General features: G+C 37.1%; 1 protein-coding gene across 3 annotated transcripts; it reads right to left on the bottom strand.

Annotated features, from left to right (window-relative positions):
• Nucleotides 1-1,145: 1,145 nt before the first annotated feature.
• On the bottom strand, nt 1,146-19,663 carry Unpg (homeobox protein unplugged). 3 transcript variants are annotated; one of them, XR_011732347.1, is made up of 5 exons: nt 18,056-19,663; nt 14,977-15,294; nt 3,910-4,223; nt 2,136-2,660; nt 1,146-1,590 (listed from the first exon to the last, which is right to left on the bottom strand). XR_011732347.1 is itself a non-coding variant. In XM_071780220.1 (5 exons), exons 2-5 carry the CDS (start codon nt 18,336-18,338, stop codon nt 2,193-2,195), a joined length of 1,383 nt encoding a protein of 460 aa, XP_071636321.1. In that variant the 5' UTR covers nt 18,339-18,489; nt 18,661-19,663; the 3' UTR covers nt 1,153-2,192. The 3 variants fall into 3 exon arrangements, 1 of the variants encoding a protein (XP_071636321.1); XR_011732348.1 differs by having other exon boundaries at nt 1,146-1,580; XM_071780220.1 differs by having other exon boundaries at nt 1,153-2,660; nt 18,056-18,489; nt 18,661-19,663.
• Between the last annotated feature and the right edge of the window lie 426 nt (nt 19,664-20,089).

Below are 20,089 nucleotides of genomic sequence, written 5' to 3'. Positions count from 1 at the left end.
ACACTGTATACGATCCCGATCCCCCCTTCCTCCTTTGAGCCCCCTTCGACCCCCCCTTTGAACTACCATCTTTCGTTATTTCTCTACCTCTCGTCTCATCTTCTTCTGCATTCTTTTTAACATTCTTGTTGAATATTTCTATTATTTACGAAAAATATTTCTGGCTCTCGAAGAAAGTAGAAAAATGTTACTTTATTGAGAATATTGTTGCCGTAACTTGTTTTACTTTTGCTCCTTGGCGTCAAGGCTAAAATTGCTAATACATATATTGTTATTTTATATTATCGACTCAAATGTGACTTTGTTATTGTTAGAGAATATGTCGCATTGATACAGAAATGGTAAAATAATTTTAATATATATAACGAAATATATTTATACTTGTTTCTATTCATTTAACAGTGGTGAATTTTGATAATCATAATATCGTAAAAAAATCCGCGTGTTAAAAAAAAACTGCACGATAATTATTATATTGCGCCTTAAAAAATAACGTCGGTGTTTTAACAAGTACAAAACTGGATTATTAAATTTAATAACTGCGTCATTGATGCTACGTATGTACTCGTTACTTACCTAATAGAAGAGATCAATTCGACGTTCGTGTATTTCCATCGCGCTTCCGCTTCGAAAGTCACGGCTGTTCCGAGTCAAAGGAGGCTAAATCGAATTAGTCGGCTGACACATTGACGTGTTTTGCATCGTGTATCGTCCTACAGTTGCAGCAGCGGCCCGACCGAACCCGGCATATGGGGTCACGCCTACGAGGTGAACGAAGGGGGGCCCCGATTACGGCTGCAGTGGATCCCTTTTAGAGGGCTCGGGGCCCGCACGCGCCGCACAGCCCTTGCGAAAATGCGCAATCCGCCGATTTGGGACGACGGAGGTGATCCCGTGGGAGCACCCGATGACGATGACCTCGAGGACCGCGACGAAATTGTCAAAACAAGGCGAACGCGGGAGCCCTCGATTAGCGATCTCTTTCCGAAACTCCGTCAAAAATCGACAAACTAACTTGGAGTATGGAATTATTTAAAGCCCGTTACGATAATGCTGGATTTGGGATACAAGACCTTGAAAATCTAACATTCTGGTATAAGATTTGTTACGTCATCAACGTTGCAACCCTTGATTTTTAAAGATTCTTGTACGACAAGATGCATCTCCAACAGATCAATTACAATTTAGCTGTTTGATCCCTTTAAAGATCAGATATACTTTTCCGATATTTTATTGCAACAATACAATCTGTATAAACTTTTCTTACTGCGTAAACATTTTTATATGCCGAAGGGCTGCGCAAGTGTCACTCTTCTAACGAGCCGTCTTCTTTGATGGTAGTTGTAGTCATAGTTGTACCGAGTGGGCATAAGGTATAGAAGGCAAAGGATATATATTTCGGATTACACTCGCACGTTTTATTGCCGACACGATATTACAACGTATGCAAGTTTATAGTCCGACATTTTGTGCGCTTCCGCCTCATTGTGACGTTTCGCCAGTGTAATGCAGCTGCAATGATCGCACGGCTGATCGATACGCGATATCGCTACCACGTAATAGTTGCCCGCCGCGCCGAGCTGAAACCCACTGCTTAACGTAAACTATCTACAGCAAGTACAAGCTATGGTGTGTTTATGCGAAGTTACTATCTACGTGTACGTATATATTTACAACTTTCAGGACTTGTTATTTACAATGCGCGCGACGTGAAGTCTCGGAACCCCTCGTTTTTCGAAGAATCAAGCACTCGAGATACGAGTTAATCGACTTTCGCGTATTTAGAAAATCTGGACCGATGCAATAGAAAGTAAATTGAGTAGAGGGGAAACTAACACATCATGAAATAATTACTGAAAATAAAAAAAAAGATATTTGTTTCTTATTTTTCACGCACAACGATCTGACTTTAATAAAAAAAACTGTTCAATTCAGTGTTTGTTTTGTCTCAGCGAGCATTTCAATAAATAAAAGTTATACAAGACAAAGAGAAAGTTTGTGCTTATATCTTCTTATAACGTTTCACATTTGTCATTGCTGCTTTTAAACTTTTGATCAACATTATATCCAATTTTACAACGAGAACTCGACTTCGTCTTATCGCGCGCGCGTTTTACAACCGGTTATCGATCTACCTTCATTCCTCTCGTGTCCCGCCGTCGCACATCCAAGTTCATCGTCCACGACGTTCACTACCTCCCGGAGGACCCGAGACCGGCCCGATGCGCCGGCACCGCAAAGGCCCTTAAACCACCCCCAACTCCAATTTCTACCCCCATACCGGCGCCCAGAGGTGGCTGTACCTGGCCGGTCAGGTTCACCGATGTATTCACCAGTCCCAAGGTATCGCCCAATACCGACGACGACACTCCCGAGGACCCACCCTCACCCGAGGACGACGTTGGTCTCGCGCGCGGCGCCCTCGCGCACTTCTCCAGATGATGGTGATGAGATCGAACTGCCAAACGGCTCACGTGCACCGGTATTGGAACTACGATTCTAGTACCGGAAGAATGCTGCCCCGTGGTACCGTTGTGGCGGCCAGAAGCGCCGGAGGGCGCCATGGCCGCCGCCGCCGAACCGACGCCGACGCCTCCGCCGCTCAGCCCGGCCTTCACCCGTTTCCACTTGGCACGTCGGTTCTGGAACCAGATCTTCACCTGCGCCAGAGTTGTATTATTGATTTTAAAGTTATGTATGTTATAAGTTTTCTTTAAAAAATTGTACGTACATGATAGTGTAATTGAGATGATGAATAAAGGAACATTAGTGGATTTAAAGAAATTAAAGTCCGTAACATTGGCAATCTATTTTTAATATTAGAACTACCAACAATTTCATGTATCTTGATGTATATAAATACATATATGTGTATATTCTTTATGTATATAGGGTGGCAGTGTGGTCTAGTGGTAAAGCGCCAGACTCGTAACCACGAGGAATCGGGTTTGAGTCCACCTGTGATGACAGAAATTTTCATATTCTAAACTGCACCCCTCCACACGAGAAATTAATGGGGGAACTCTCGTGGGAGAAATTGAACTCCGTCTTTCGAAAGAGAGACGTTAATAAGCCTCGATCGAGGTGGTGCAACTCGGGGTGCATCGCAGATTCATTTGCTGCAGTGGGCATCAGGTGCTTTATTATATCATCATAATAACGACACTGGAAATAATTAAGAAATATGAAAAACAATGCTATATGTTATGTAACGTGAATTGCGAAGAAGTCCGTGGATTCATAGCTGTAGAGTAGTCATCATAGACCACCCTATTCCCATATTGAGTCGCTCCATGTAGCCAATTGAGGATATATAGATTATATAAAATCGGTACCTTTTAGTGCATACGTGGGTCTGTCACGTTTGACGCTATTTTTCCCTATCTTAAAGTATTTTAAAAAGTCCGAAAGAATTCACAAAACATCTGTCTATATTGAAGTTGACGATTGTATAGTCATTTTGATAAACATCGGTTATTTAATATTTTCTAGCAGGCTTTAAGTTTTACAGTTACAAGCAGATATTATTTTGGCTCGAACGCCGTAGACCCACGTGTATAGACGGAGGATTATAAAAACAGATAAATTTAATCATTTACACATTGCTATAAAAATCATGGAAAATCTTCTGAAAAAGCATTTTCTAAATTTAAGTAATTAAAAAACATAATAAATTATTTTTACTGTTTTGGTAGTTCTAATATTAAAATTGATTGATTATAATAAATTTTAATATTTCTATAAAAATTAAATCTCTTTCGGGATTACAAAATTTGGTTATTTTCAAGATCTGACTTGAATCTTGATTTATCTTACATTCTAACAATTTTAAATTATAATTCATCCCTCGACATTAAGCTCTAACTGTATTATACAGCTCATCGATTATCGCTTTGGTCTGGCACTGACCTGCACCTCCGACAGCTTCAACGCGTGCGCTATGTGCGAGCGTTCTGTTAGGCTCAGGTACTTCTTGGCGTGGAATTCGCGCTCCAGCTCGAGCAGCTGTTCCGAAGTGAACGCGGTACGTCGCCGACGAGCTTTGTTGCCACCGGCACCCGATGCCGACGAGTTCTGTCCGTTCTCTAAGGGCCTGCTAGGGCTTGGGGCGGCATTGCCGACCCCGCTGACGACACCGTCGGAAACGTCGTGACCCTCGCCGGAACCCGCAGCTCCGACGACCTCTTCGTCGCTCTCGGCTGATGCACGACCGTTTTCAGATCCTGGAACACGTAAAAAACATATTAAAAAAATCTGTCAAATACAATTTTTCTTTCTGTATTTAATAACGAAATAAATGTATTCTTAAATTAATTTACATTACGCTTGCATTCTGTTAACAGTGGCATTGTTCAGTCGCTCATTACAAGCACAGGTAAAATATATAATTCGCTTTCCAATTACAACATTATGTTTGTGATTAATTCATGACTGATTTTGTGAGCTATAAAAGCAAATAATAATTGTATTCAGTATTTGAAATGTATAGTCGTCAAATAAAGCCGCACAATTCCGAGGATTGAAATCCACACGACTAACTTTCGCGACATTAAGTCATCAACGGAGAGTTTGTCGCTATCGAGAGAACATATCGCCGCGGTATGTATAGCCCAGCGGCTATTTAATATGCGGAGCAGATTGGTCGTTCCTTCATAAAAGTTGCGTTCTTCGATCGTCGGCAACGTTTTTCCCGTTCGTAATTTCCCGTACAGTGATGTTTTTTTCCCCCTTCATCCGCGAGACGGTCGAGCGCGGCATGCAATATGCACTGGAGATACGAAACAAAGTTACCCACGGAGTTTAATGACTCTGTCGGGTCATTATTTATTGAAAATTATTCCTACATCGCGGTTATAAGTTTCCATTCGAATGACTCGTGTTCGACTGATTCGACGATCGACTGGATGGGAACGGAAATTTGCGTCAACAAATGTCCACGAGAGAGAGAAACCTTTATCGAGAATTACCTTCGACATCGACATCGACATCGAGGACTTTTATATAAAGGAAACTAAATGGCAATTTTAAACGTTTCGAGCCGAAAATATATCTCGGAAATTTCCAACAGTTTCAAGTAAAGCAGACTAATTTGTTCTATATAATTTATTAGCCTCGAAATCAATGAGTGAGACAGTCTGTATTATTTATTTTTATAAATACAGTGATTAATTATTAACTATTAACGCGCTAAAATGACAATTGCAAACATAATAATTGTAAATGCGTTATCTGAAAAAAATATATATCATAACACAAGATCCAATCAAGATAAATTAACATGAATTAAAATCTATGAAAGGTTATACACGTTTCTCTTAGAAAATGATATAAATATAGAATGGTAAGTTTCTCCTCGCGCGCTGGATTTTCTCGAGTCGGCAACCGCACAACTTTTTCCCACATCGCAACGTGGCCGGGTCGCATGATCAAGAGCCGGTCGTTATTTGCGGGGTGCATTATTTCCTGTTAAAGTTCGTTGTCAACGGTCAACTCGGCTATGGTCAGCCTGACTTATTCATCAGCCGCGATTCACGTCTTTCTTATCCCGAAGTTCGCGGGCTGCGACCGATCGCGCTCGCGCTGCTTATGGCAGCGCGTAACTTTCCTCCACGCCGGCCGGTTTGATGCACTCTCCGGTCGTTGATTTATTCAGAAGGTTTCGATTAGGCGAGCGAAACGCTTCCGCGAGCGTATACACGGGCGTTGTCCTCTGCTCTGTGCCGTCTTTACACTTGGCGACGGAATCGAGCGTGCGGATCGATCCGCGAGAATGATATCGTTACATCCTCGTTTAGCGAGCCTCAGCGCGGCTAGGCTTTTCCAGCGAATATAGTTATTGGAGCGTGGCTATAACCCGAAACTTAAACACGACATTAAATCAACGGTGTTTTGTTTGCTTAAAGCTAGCAATTCGACTCTTCGTGAATACAGGTTGAACGAGGCGACAAAGAATTGCGCATACATAGGTATGACATGAATCGTAAGGAAAGTTAACTTTTCAATCGAAGAAGAAACCTCCGATATAAATATAACAAATCAAGTACACGAAGGAGAACTTAGTAAAACACGAATCCTAATTCAATATAAAACTTTAATTGCATTAAAATTAATTTTTTTTTTCATTTAAATGGTTAATTATATGGAAAATATTATGAAAAGAATATTAATTTTTAATTCAGTACGTTAAAAGCAACTTATGCAGTATTAAATAATTTTTTGTTAAATATTTTAACAAATACAAAAAATATCTGTTAATCCACATAATAGGCAATTAGGAGAATAATAACAGTCGTTCAACATTCAAAAAGTAGAGTAATTTGCTCACTAATCGATTAGTACAAATTTACCCGTCAATTACACGAACACGCAACAGATTAATTGGGTCGCGGCATCTTTATTGATTTCACCCCAAGAAAGCTGCTGGTATCTGTGTCCAAAGTAATATTAAAATGTTATCGATTCGCCGTGCATAATAATAATCGGTGAAAATAGTTTGGCATGGCTCCGGAGCTCATGTTTTATTTAATCGCTGGCAAATGGCAATTATTGAAATCTGTCAATGACGGAGCCAGCCGGAAATCAAATCATTTAACGATCTTCATCACCGATTCACCGGTCATTCATGTCTAATTAATTTTCGCAATCTATTTCATTCTACCGTTTCCATTCTATCAATTGCTTGTTCGTCAGCTGATTTCCGACATTTTCTTTTTATTTGGGAAGGAAAGAGAGAGAGAGAGAGAGAGAGAGAGAGAGAGAAATTTGAATCTTTAAAATATATTGAATATCTTTGAACAATTAGAATGGTGTGTATATTATTATAACCATTTTTGGAATTTTTAAATTTTAAAGGGTTTAAATTTTTCAATTATAAGAATATAAAACTCATAAATTCTTAAATTCCTGAATAGGTAAGTATCTTCTTAGCTTTGTACTCTTAAGAATTCTGAAGAATTCTGGGATTTTTAATTTTTATATTCCCCGATTCTTTATGAAAGTTAACGATCTTCCAATTTCAGGATTCTTAAAATCTTTTCATTCTTGACTACTTTAATTCAAAGTTTACTTTAGATACATTAATTCTTAATCTCAATTTTCAAAAAAATTAACGCATTCTTTTATTTCAAGAATGTTAATTCTTTTAATATATAGAAAAGTTTTAGAACGTAGTTCATAATAGTAAGTACAACTAAAACGTAATAATGAAATTAAACGAATTAGCCTGTGGCCGTAACATTTATAATAATGACATTCGAGGTTTCGATCGATCGGCGGAATCGTGCCAATCTCGGTATCGTTGTTACCAAGAGGCACTGTTCCTTTTTTTTCGCGACAAGTACGGTGCGGTCCTTCACGGAGCAAGATGCGATCCTCCCATATCGTGTCGGACGCGCCGCAGGATCTCCGTACTCGGGCAATGAATAACCAAAATTCACCGACCGGGGAAACTGCGGGAAAAGCGAAAAAAAGCTCGGAGGGGGTCGAGTGCTATCGGGTTCGACTGCAAGTACGGGTAGGAAGTATAATAGTGGAGAAGCGATTTATGCATCTACGGTTTTCGTCAAGTGCAATGACTCGCATTAGTTCGCATTGTAATCAATTGCAACTGTATATTTTCCTTTAACGATAATCAAACTGTGACGTAAGTTTGTAAATTGTAAATTAGAGAGCTGCTTTCATTAAAAAGTTAATTTTAAAAAAATTGTGAAAGATGCGAGAGACTTTATATAATGTCACATAAATTATGTAGTTTCGTCGTTGTACGGCCTTAATTATATCTCTCTCCGCACTTTTTTACGTTATTTTCATAACATGGTGATAAGGTTTCAATAGCCACGTGCACTTCTAGCCGTGCGGGAAAATACGTCCGGCTTATTAAACGTTAAGACGGCAGGCGAGATTCGCGACCTCGTTCCGGAATAATTTGCTCGATCGCGCGGCCCGATATAGCGCCCGGCGGCGATCGATCGGCGAACCTCGCCGGAAGCAATTATCGGGATCGGGACGGAGGAAACGCTCATTCGTCGCTCCGCGTATCACTCCGTGAGTGTATTTTTGGATGTGCGACATGAAATTTCAATCGGGCTTATTAACGGGTCGCTCCGTCAGTTTGTGCTGTACGATGATGTTACCGGGCATCGCGACGATCGATATAGCTAAGCGCCAGTTCAACCGCTTCTTTATTCTCTCTCTCTTCGCATATGTATTGCATGCTGCGAATAAAATATTATCTGTCTGTATTCTCACGTAATAAAAAAAATAAAACACAGGAAGAGAATAAGCTGTAAGAGCAAAATAATGATATTTTACATATATGAAAATTTCTTGACTTCAGTAACAGAATAATAATTCTTTCTATAATCTCACGTTAACAATTTTTAAAGACTCTCGGATAAAGTACGAGCCAGAAAATGTTATAGAAAGTATTTTTTTTCTTTGATTCTACATAATATATAATTGTATGAAATAAATATGTATAATTGAAAAAAATTATTTTGCGAGATACAAGAAACAAGAAATAAAGAACTTTTTATAAAAACTTCTCAAGGAATTATGTGTACGTGTGTTCTTGTCTTAATTACAAAAACTTATATGTATGAATAATAACTTTGTAATTAAAAGAGAATACAAAATATTAGGTATGATCAATTAAAAATTCCTATTCAAGTATATTTTATCAAGTATATTAACAGCTTCTCTGCACGGAAGGACAATTAGTAATTCGTAAATTTATGGGCATAAATGCGTATTCTCATTGTTTACGTTTAATCGTCAGACTATATATTATTGCAAATATTTCTAATATTCTGATTTTTAGAAGCAACGCTTTTTGCTATTTTCAAAATTTTCAATCCACGTGATATAACATTCATTAACGAACTTTCTTTATAAGTGTGTCCTCAATGTACGTGATTATGTAATTGCTATATCGTCCAGCCGCTGGCAGTTATAGCCCAGGTTATACCGGTTGTATCATTAATTTTGCAACGCCGGCATTATAAATATCGCACGATCCTCAACGTCGCGCGACGGTGCTGGGAGGAATTGACGGTTTCCATTCACGGCAACGGTGACGGTTACTTTGTTATACACGTTTCTGGCTTGAGAAGACCCGTCCTTCATACAATCGCCTTCATCTCGGTCGTCGTCCTGATGGCTATGAATGACGAATGACGTGGTCTAAAAGATCCTTTCGTCTTGTATGCCAAATCGAAATATGATTCTTCCGCTCGTCCGACGTGCGATACGCTAATCGGCTTCCCGCCGCAGAATCGGTGAGCTTGATTAAAATTCAAGTGGCATCCGATGATTATCTTTCCGTTTGTCGTTTTGATGTCATCGAATTAGATTCGAGTACGGCGCGGAAATAAGTAATTACGGTAATTACTTTATAATTTGTTTGTTTGTTCGTGCTGTAAGTAGAAATTAATAATACAAATATGAAATTATTTCTGTCAATACAAATAACATTGAAATAATTTCCTAATTAATATAATAATTTCGTGTATTACTTAAAAATCGGAATAGGTCACGATTGTTTTGCGTTACTTACTTTAAATTAAATTAAATTAAATTATGGATTTTTCAGATAAATCACAGCAGTTAATATCAATTTATTATAACAGTTTGTGTTGCCAAACGGAATTGTCATCAAAATATTAGAATCGTGAAGATAACGGCGTGTATATTTTGCAAACATAAAAATAAAAAAAATTGTTAGATTTCTATTCAGTATAAAAAAATATCTCATTGTTGTAAATGGTTTACAATTATTTATAAATAATTTTATTTGGTCCGGCGTAAATGTCACTTAGGTCCATATCGTATAAACCACAATTTAATTCACGGTTTAAAAGTATTATTCTATCTATCGGCGAATTCGTTATTTTCGAGATGAAACAAGATTTTATGAACGATTATTTGATTACTCGAAGCGACGGCGGATCGAATCGTTCCGCGTCGCCGTGAATGGAACTCTAAATTTTGCATAGGCACTCAAAAGCTCCGTTCGAGTCTTCCACATATCCAATTCATGTAGCCAGCTTTCGTGTTCTCATGATGAAAATGCCGTTAACACACTTTCCGCCGTGTCACATCTGGGCCATTGATTAATAATTCGCTGTTGAATATCGCGAGACTCGTTCTCATTTCAAAGTACTTATCATGTTACTAATCTAATCTTCAATGTATTATCTATATGATACTCCCATGGATTTGACATTTTCTCTCTCTTCAGTAATGAGGTCCAAAATGGCACATTTATGGTTCTGAGAATTAGATATATATATACCTTAAAAATTTAATCTACTTATTAAATATATTATTTAGACTATATATGAAACGATTATATGTCCTCTCATAGAGAAAACTTTAAGTGTTTTTGAATTAATGAGTTACAGCTTTAATTTTGATACTTGAAAATATATTATACAACTTTATTTAAATGATTTGAACCGTTTATATAAAATACACTACTCTCTAATGTGTTATTTTTGTAAAGAACTCAATACCTTTTTAGCCTGTAGTTGCAAAAATTGTACAATCGAAAATTTCGAAGGATTGAGACATTGCAAAAGCAGAAGTTATTTTTAACTTCCCGTCGTTGGATAATAGTTTCGGCGATAAGATCTAAGCTATACGGCGTTGTGTATTTATGACGCATCGTCTCGATCGACAATCGCATTAAAATAACTGTTCGTTCGTGCTTGTGTAAAAATTTACCGGTGATCGAGAATAAAAACGATATCATTCAAAAATAGCGCGATGTGCAATTGATCGCATTGAACAATATATTAACTCTGTCATTTAGTTTTTTACATTCTGATTTGTCTCTAGAAAACCATCTAACAGTTTAACGGTCGATATGCGACAACTGTTTTGAGTTTTTAAATAATGTAATTTTATTTTATACATTACGATATATTACAGATTCACAAATTATCCAGGATCTTCACAAAAAGACGCAACACTTTTGACTTACTATATTTATAGCAACAAACTCCCAGCTGTAAAGAATTGTTCAACGCCAAAATCATCAATGTATGTAATGCAGCAGCATAAATAGAGTAATAATTATGCATGTAAATAATAATTTATATAAAACTGCTGTAAAGACATGTACAAGAAAGATAAATACGTATAGTGAAGTGTTTTATGTTAGAAAATCTGACAGCGATTAAATATATATATGATATATACTCATTAAAATATTAAAATTCCTTAACGTTACGGGAACGCTTGGTTTTTCAAAGTACACCATTTGACTTGTTCTTTTTTTTAATATACATATCTTTTTTAGATATAGATTTCCATTACTTATTACTTAAAAAGAGCTAAAAATTTTAATTTTTTAAATTTATATATGATCTATATTTTATCAATTTCAAGAATCTCAAGATTTCTATTTCTAAAAAAAATATAAGTTGGAGATAGTTCATATTTTCGACCCATTCAACTCTCGCATCTACATTGCTATTCAAGTTTAGAATCTCGATTCGTTTTTAGCATCGTTGAAGCGCAAATCGAATCAAAGTCGATATTTCAGAGTCTTCAAGCTCCCCTTGGCCTTCTTCCTTTTCCCCGATTTCTGTTGACAGGACCAGGATCAGTAATCTACGCATTGCGCGAGGACGCAATGCCCGCACGTAGGTGGATCGCGATGAATTCGTGGAACGTCGTGATCGCACCTCGCCGTGCCGTGACGATCGACGCACCGGTTCGGCGCGGTGCGTCATAAATGACCGATGACAGATTCCCCGAAGCCATTTCGTCTCGCATACGAAATCGCCGCCGGTCGGCGGTACATCAATAAAAAGTGTGTCCGGCCACGAATAAATGCGCGCGTCAGAGTACACCATCGGAATTGTCCCCACGAAAATACGTGATCGGCGATCGACGGTCATGTATATCCTTTGGCTTTCGGCGGTCAAACGGCGACGCGCGTTCGGGGCCTTCCGTGAAATATCGTAAAAGTCCTTGAAAAAAGTGGATTTCCCATTTGTCTTCATTTATTAACTGTCTTAATAAAAGCGATAAGTATTCTATTCATATTTTACTTCTGTTGCTCACACATCCTTACGTTGATCTATCGAAAAGTATTTAATGTATTATAGTATTATACTAAACGTGTACAAAGAAAATTTTTTTTGGAAAAGTGAGATCGTAAAGAATTGTACAAAAATAGAGCTATTTTCTCGAAAACGCATTAGGGTAACTCGGGGGAATATGCCATACTTAAGAAAAATATGATTTTTTTTTCCTATTTCTCTTTCTTTTTGAGGTATCTTTGCATACTGGTAAATATTTTGATTCTTTACTATTAAAAACAAAGAAATACAAAAGTGTTGCAAAAGTGGCATATTACCCCCATGTGGGGTAATATGCCACATATACAAACATGTATAGTAATTTAACTTTAGAAGGGCATTCTAAAAACATGTAAAAGAATATTTTTATTACAATTTTAATAAAACACTAAGAAAATTCTAAAAAGCACGTTGTCATACTTGTCATACCGTACTTACCCCATAAAAACTATAATACTGACAGGAAGTGAGTAAAACTTGGGCAAAACGTCAGATATAATATTTTTAACAATTTCACAGTATTTACAACAACGCTCCTAGCCGTAGCTTTGTTAAACATAACGAGTGGCATATTCCCCACACTAGCATATTCCCCCCAGTTACCCTATAGAAATTCGACCAGAACATACTTTGAGATCGAATAAGTAACAATTACTTCGCCAGTAAATAATTAAACTGAGTAACAGTAAGGACTTCTTTAATCGACCTAACTGACTGTCATTATACCTCGAGATATCACGAATTAATATATCATATCGTCTATCGCATCATATTGTTCCACGCACCTATATATACACATACAAGATGAGATCGGGCCACGAGAGCGCGATAATTTATGCACGCTACCATGTATCTCGATCCTTTGCGGTCGATCGTGGCGACTGCGATCGTGACCAAAGACACGCCACCGGAATTCGTAAACGCTCGGCAATCGGACCCACCGATTTCTCCCGTTTCGCGATTGGATTCATAGATCATTCTGTGTTCCTCTTTAGAGACTACCGATTTAGCGACAATATCTATTTTTGCGTTTTATGTTTAATGATTCAATGTTTAATTATTTTATGTATGTAATCTCATTACAGCCTAATAATCTCTTCCTGAAGTATCTAAAATTGTGCTGTAATGAAGATATATATTGCCACAAGCACAGGATGAACTTATCTATTATGCACTAACAATCGAATAAAGATCGGAGAGATTACACATCAGACTAGGATTAACCCTTTCGCTCCTAACGCCAGCTATAGCCGGGATCCATGTGACGACCCGTACGTACGTGCTATAGCCGACATAGCCGTACTATTGGTACTAACTCCGCTTGTAGCGTATTAAATACAAGGTTTAAAATAAAGATAAAATATAATTTTAAAATAATTATTGTGCTTATGTAAATTCTGTTTTATTTTTATGCTTGGAAAATTATATCTTTACTGCAACGAGTTAAGACAGTGGAGTCACTCGTCGCTCCAAAGCGAACACTGGCAGTCGACTTTGCCCTAGCAAAAGAGTTAAAGAATTTATTCGTCGACTGACTTTTATTCATTTCAAATTACTATACTGTCAAAAGATTTAAGATTGTATAATATGTAGTTATCGTATCATGATCTATCACTCAAGACAAAGTATTCGTTTTGAGTGTCATATTGTATATGCTCTAGAAAACTGAAATTGTTCCATAACTTTTATAAGCGCTTGATATAGTTGTTTTACTAACTTGGCAAGTTATATTTTATCAATGTGCGTTATTTTCCACATATATATACATATATATATATATATATGTAGGTCCAGAAGTATGTTCCGGGACTTTTATTTTTTTACATCGGTATATTCCAGGACATTTGGCAGTTTCCAGGACTGTCCTGGAAAAAATTCATGTCCTACGGCACGTTTCGGGACAATTTTTTGAATCTGATTACATATATATGCGTTATATTCCAGGACTGTACATTTCAAAAAACGTAAACAGTCCCGGAACATACCTCTAGACCTACATATATCTATATATATATATATATATATATATATATATATATATATATATATTATGTGTGTGTGTGTTTTTCATATATTTTCTTATTTACTTTCGAAGTAACGACTGTAACGATATAATGGAAAGGCGGCGCGAAATGGTGAGCACGCAGTAGGTGATCGTAGCACGGAGAGACGTGCGCTGGTCTAGTGAGCCGAAAGATCCGAGTTCAATCTGACCAAAAATTGTTGGTTTTTATTCGATCGCCACTTCCTCTCGGAAGGAGGGATGGTAACCCACCGAGAGTATGACTACAACATGACTTTCCAAAATATATGTTGCATTCGGATATGCAATGTCTGAAAGTGTCTCCGTGATTTTGTTGTTCAACGATTCCTCAAGTTGTCCTAATGTTCGCTAACAGTCTAGATCTCTCTGTATTAAATTCAGCTCGCAATTCCTTCAATTTGTTTTGAAAAGCCACGTTCGCTTCATGCTCGTCGGCTAATCCTTTCTCTTTTTATATACATATATATATGTATACGATTTTTTTACATATATTTTTTTATTTACTTTCGAAGACTATAACGATATAACGTACTTTTAATAATATTTTGTTCAAATTATTTAAATTGTGCATTCAATCATAAAATTTAGACAGTCACTTTAAAAAAGACTAACATGTTATAATATACCAAAATTTTTTTGATTTAAAAAATTGTGTATAAATCAATCCTGACAACACTGCGATAATTATTCGTAAATTTGACTGTTATTTATTTCTTCTGCACGCTATTTTCAATGTAGTTTAGGAAGATTTCTTCCCAAATTTTTCATTTTTCGTCATTATACAGTGTTTTTTTTTTATATTGGTTTAAAAAATGTTAAAGAGACTCCGTTTCCTGTTAAACTCACCGTGCCGGGATTTAGAAAGATCGTGAGCCGGCGACGCCGGCGAACCGACGCTGCCGTCCTCGTCCTCGCTGTCGGTGAAGCTACTCGGCGCACGCTGATTCGTGATACGACGGCAACTATCCAGTGGATAGTATCCCTGCGGATGACTGGACGGCGGTGCGGAGGGCTGCGACAGTCGGCTCTGATGCAGTTCCGGGTGACCCGCGTAGCCGGCAGACGGATGCTGCGGCGGCAGCATCGAGATGCTGGATGCACCGCTGCCACCGTACATTCGCATCGGTAGCCAAGCGCTATACAATCCAAGCGGCACGCCGAAACCTGCATAGACCAATTTATAATTGATAGATTTAGATAAACAGTCAGCAGATTTAGGTTAATGGGTGGATAATTAATAGATTTAAGTTGTGTATATATATAAACGTAACATAAGATTGTAATATATATATGTCAAGATGTATGTACTATGTATAAAAGCAATTGACCTAGATTTTGGCAAAATGCTTTTAATATAATGTTGTTTACTTAATCCTAAAATACCTACTTAGCTACTGATTTAACCAATTAAACCAATTAATTATTCCAATTTAGTAATTAACATGTAATTATAAATATTTGAGACTAATTTAATTCAACTATATTGAATAACGTTAAAAATATATCTTCGAATTTAAAATAATATCTATAAATTTTTTATTAGACAAATATATTCTTCATAAACACATATTCTATGTTTTTCATCTTTTGAAGATAATAACAAGGTATATTTCAGATCACAAAATGTAAAAAAATCCGGCTTCTTAATACATATATAAAACGCAGTAGATATTTACTAACGATAAATCCGCTCGCTAATGATAAACGAATAAAATCACAAGATAAATCAAATTTTATGTATCATTTCCGTTCTTTCAGTTTTATAATACAATGTCCCTTTTTTAATTGCTAAACATTTATTTTTTTGTTTAATCCATTTTTAAAGCTGACGTTTTTAATATTAATTCCATTTTTGTTCATCGTTGCTAATCTTCATTTTGTTACTTAAATTCTAGTATTACTCGCGCCCACGTTTATCCTTCTTTACTCAATTTATAGCATGAATCAATTTTCTTTTGTAGCAATTAAATCTGTGTTTGAATGTATCAATACGCAACATATTGCGATTACAAATGTGTAACGACAAAACTTAAAGCTAACTGCATCTTACTGCACCATACTGCATAAACTGAATATGAGATACATAAGAAAAAACGGTAGGCTCTGAAGGTTTCAATTATGTACATATCCGTGATCGCAAATTATAGTCTGCGAAACGTCGCCAGCACCTGGTATCTGTTCACGTTTCGGAGCATCGCTTAGACACTACGGCGCCTTTAACTCGATGGAATAATATTTCACAATAATTGTGTTATAATGTCTTACAACAATCTTGTATATGAACAATTGTTCATATTGTATCTCAATTGTAAATAAGAAAGACACATCGGAAATTGCAAGCGGTCTCCAATTAATAATTTTAAAACTCAACACTGTTGTATGACCAATTTTATGCAAACAAATGTGATTTAGCCTTTCGCAGAATGTAAATTTCAAGGACAATAAACAAGCAATTCAGGATATTAATAGCTTAAATTATGATTTATGCAAACACAAGCCTGATCTTAGTTTATTATTTCATTCTTTCGTTTAATTCGTTTATGTATGTGTGACTCTATATAAATGTAATTATTCACATTTTTTATGTACATATATAAAATATAGTCAGTCATTATGACAGTTATTGATGCTCAGCCGGATTAACGCGCGCCATAATTCTTCCGACGGAAGATGCTATTCACAAACTTACCGGAGCACGTACACATATATAGAAAAAGAGATTATACATATAAGATTATATATTTAATAATCTTAGCGTCATCTAACCTTTAAGAATTACATACTGAATAAGGAATTTTTCTTTTAAATTGAAAGTTCCTAAAGTAGCTATTAATCTAATATAAGCAGATATTAATTCGCGTTTGAAAATTTTATTAGATAATTTATAGTCAATCGATTGGAAATATGGATGTGAAAAATTGGCGAAAATGCGACTATTTAAAAATTAGCTTCATATAGATTAATAAGAATTTTAATTTTATGGAGGGCTTCAAAATCTACTGCAAAAAATTGTTTTAATAAAGAATCATAGATTCATAATTTCATATTTTTTATCAATTTTATCACGTTTACTATGGAAGATTAGAGAAAACGCTGAATGAACTTCAAATACTAGAAATACAGCAGACGCATGTAGATGTAACGCGGTCTCTCCTCGCTGCAGTTATCGATTCGCTCATTTTTATGTATTTGTAGCCATCGTATTTTAAGCCGCAGTCGCGACGCTACTCACATCCGCATCTTTTCCGTCCGAAGAGCCTTTATAAAGTCATTTGTCACACTCAATATGAATTTTTTTTAACCGGCTCCATAAATGTAATAATAACTAGAATGCTTCACATACATATAACGAAAACAAAAAAGATCTCAATTTCAAGATCTTACACTTAGATAGAAAATTCCAATTCCAACAACGCTGCTTCTATACCTTCATATTCCAATATTTATAATAAGAAAACATTTTGCCGCGTTGGAAACTATAAATTAATCGAATATCTATATTACTTCTACCCGTCGAAAATGTCTTGAAGAGAACAAAATTTTAACTAGCTCGCCATATTTCGGACTGCTAAACGTTTTTTGGCTTTCTAGTTTTCACGTAATAACAATAATAATTTTCAAGTTTCTTTATAATATGTTCAGTTTAAACTCAAATCATTTTCTTGACTTGATATTATCATTAACATCTGTATTTCCAATTCCTACATTACAATCTTAAAAAGTATTAATTAGAATGAAAATGACGATGCGACAAAGTCGATCGGTCTCACGAACCGGAGTGTGGCGAATTAAGGATTCGAAAATAAGTATGGCTAGTTAAGGTTAAATAAAAAGAATCACACACTAAAGTTTTTTCCCCCAAAATTTAACTTTCCAGTGTCACCGACTAAATTGTATCGATTGTGAGCAGGAAAAACGTGCTCACCGGAGGGTAGCGTGCTCGCCGCCGCGGTCGCCAGGTAGTGCCTCTGATAGAGCTGGTATTCCCGATCCCGGTGTTCTTCCTCCTCGCTGCCGTTCGTCCGGTCGTCCCGCGTAACACCGCCGCCACCGGTATCGTGATCCTCGCGCGCGCTACCGATCAAACTCTCGATCGTGAAGGGCCGCGGCGTCGGGCGTCGCGCGTGTTTCGGCTCCGCGACCGACGACTCCAGCTCGTCGCTCGCCGAGCCGACGTCGAGCTCGGTCTCCTCCACGCTCACGTCCATGACTCCTTGAGCTCGATGGGATTAAAATCGAGCGGAACCGATCTCTCCGGTACTACGTGCGGAACATAATCTTTCCCTTTCGCGCACAATAGCCGTTTTCTCGCGCGGTTCAAGGCGTCGCGAGATTAAAAAATAATGTCTTGCGGGAGTACTTCAAGAAAGTGAATTGCAGATTTAATTACTGTTGTGCACTGGATAAGAGTGATGTCGGAGTGGCTTTATTCAAATTGTCAGCATTGAATCAAATTGCAACGTTAGTTTAAGGTAGTTGATCAGTGTTGAGATGCCTTATGTTTATTATATAACGATTGTTTTATAATACTTTGCATTATTTCCTCTCCAGTATTGTGTGTTTTGCATTACAACAGTTATAACAGCACGTTTTACGATGAGCTTTAACACTTTAAATAATCGTTACTATCTGTTTACCAATCGTCTTCTTTTCTTCTATTCGACTTTTTTTCACACAATATTGAAATATAATATGTAAAAATTATTGTTAATATCTATTATCACACTATTAAACTTTAGTCTTTTAATTCGGTATGGCAGTCGATGCGTTTAAGGTAATTCTTTTGTATTTCATTAACGATAACTTCCGTAGTCGTCACTATAATTTCCGGCGCGTAGTTGCATTTTATATATAAATCAATGTACTTTTGGCACTGGTCACAATCTTCTTTAATACCGTCGAACAAGTTTAAGAAAGCTTATTAGCTTATCACGTTTCGTCATCATCAATCCTTTCTTGAGTTTCTTGATTTGCAGAAACATCAACATTACTGGTTATTATAGCTATAGCACAGGTTTACGAAAATTATGACATCTAGGAATATAAAATCTGTGTCTTGTGAAAAATCGTATTTGATTATTGAAATGTAGTGTTCGGCTTTTCCGTGTATTATAACAGTAATAAATAAGACTGATTGAAGTCATAAATAGTTAAATATGTCTGGATCACCAATGTAATATGAAACTTTATCGGAGATTTGAAATTCTCATGCCGAACGTTATGTCGTCATTAATTATGACGTGAGGATCGATGCAGAAGATTGTTAATCATACAGAGAATCCGGCAGGTCCCAATCATCAATCTTGCAGAGTTTTAAAAAGAATAAATTATTGTAATGCGCACTCAATGACAATTTTTGCAGGAATTGTTCACGTCCACCTTTGTAAACCTTTCTTCTTTTTCTTCAACTTGACAAGTTGTTCAATTATGAACATTTCTGCACTATTCGTTGGTCGATGACGATGACAATATATCGCCGGACTATACGCGCACGCTATACGAGATATCGGAAGGCGACCGTATGACGCACGGGTCGACGGGCGACTGCCGAGGGTATAGGGCAAGGTATTTTAATTCGTGATTCCTCGGCATGCGCCGTGTCCCGACGTGGTGGATGGCGTGGCATCGTCGTGCCGACTTTTGTCCGATCCTGATTGGTCGCATTCGGACCAACAGCGTCGTCCGGCCGCGCCTATCGTCCGCGGATCCACCATCTTGGTGGCAAGGCTTTAATCCGAGGTACTTGCATTTGGATGCTTCGAGATTGGAAACGGTGGACAGTTCGGAACGATCGTGGCAGTAAGGTCCATTTTTAAATATCACCTCGCGCTTAGACAACGTGACGGTGCAATTAACTAAATAAGGCTTCTGATGAATGACGACGAGCTATCGGGAGTAGCTTTCAGAAACTAAAACTGGAGCAACTTTCAAAATCAACTTTAATAGAGGAAAATTTTGA

Source organism: Temnothorax longispinosus, chromosome 1 (genome assembly GCF_030848805.1).
Source record: "Temnothorax longispinosus isolate EJ_2023e chromosome 1, Tlon_JGU_v1, whole genome shotgun sequence".
Lineage (NCBI taxonomy): Eukaryota > Metazoa > Arthropoda > Insecta > Hymenoptera > Formicidae > Temnothorax > Temnothorax longispinosus.
Note: the sequence above shows the minus strand (reverse complement) of the source record. Positions and strands in the feature narration are given on the sequence as shown.

Coding starts and splice junctions, on each gene's coding strand:
- Unpg (XM_071780220.1), bottom strand. CDS start 18,338: ATGGACGTGAGCGTGGAGGAGACCGAGCTCGACGTCGGCTCGGCGAGC. Junction 15,295..18,055: donor GGCGAGCACGCTACCCTCCG/GTGAGCACGTTT, acceptor TGGTCTATGCAG/GTTTCGGCGTGCCGCTTGGA. Junction 2,661..3,909: donor TGAAGCTGTCGGAGGTGCAG/GTCAGTGCCAGA, acceptor ACTCTGGCGCAG/GTGAAGATCTGGTTCCAGAA.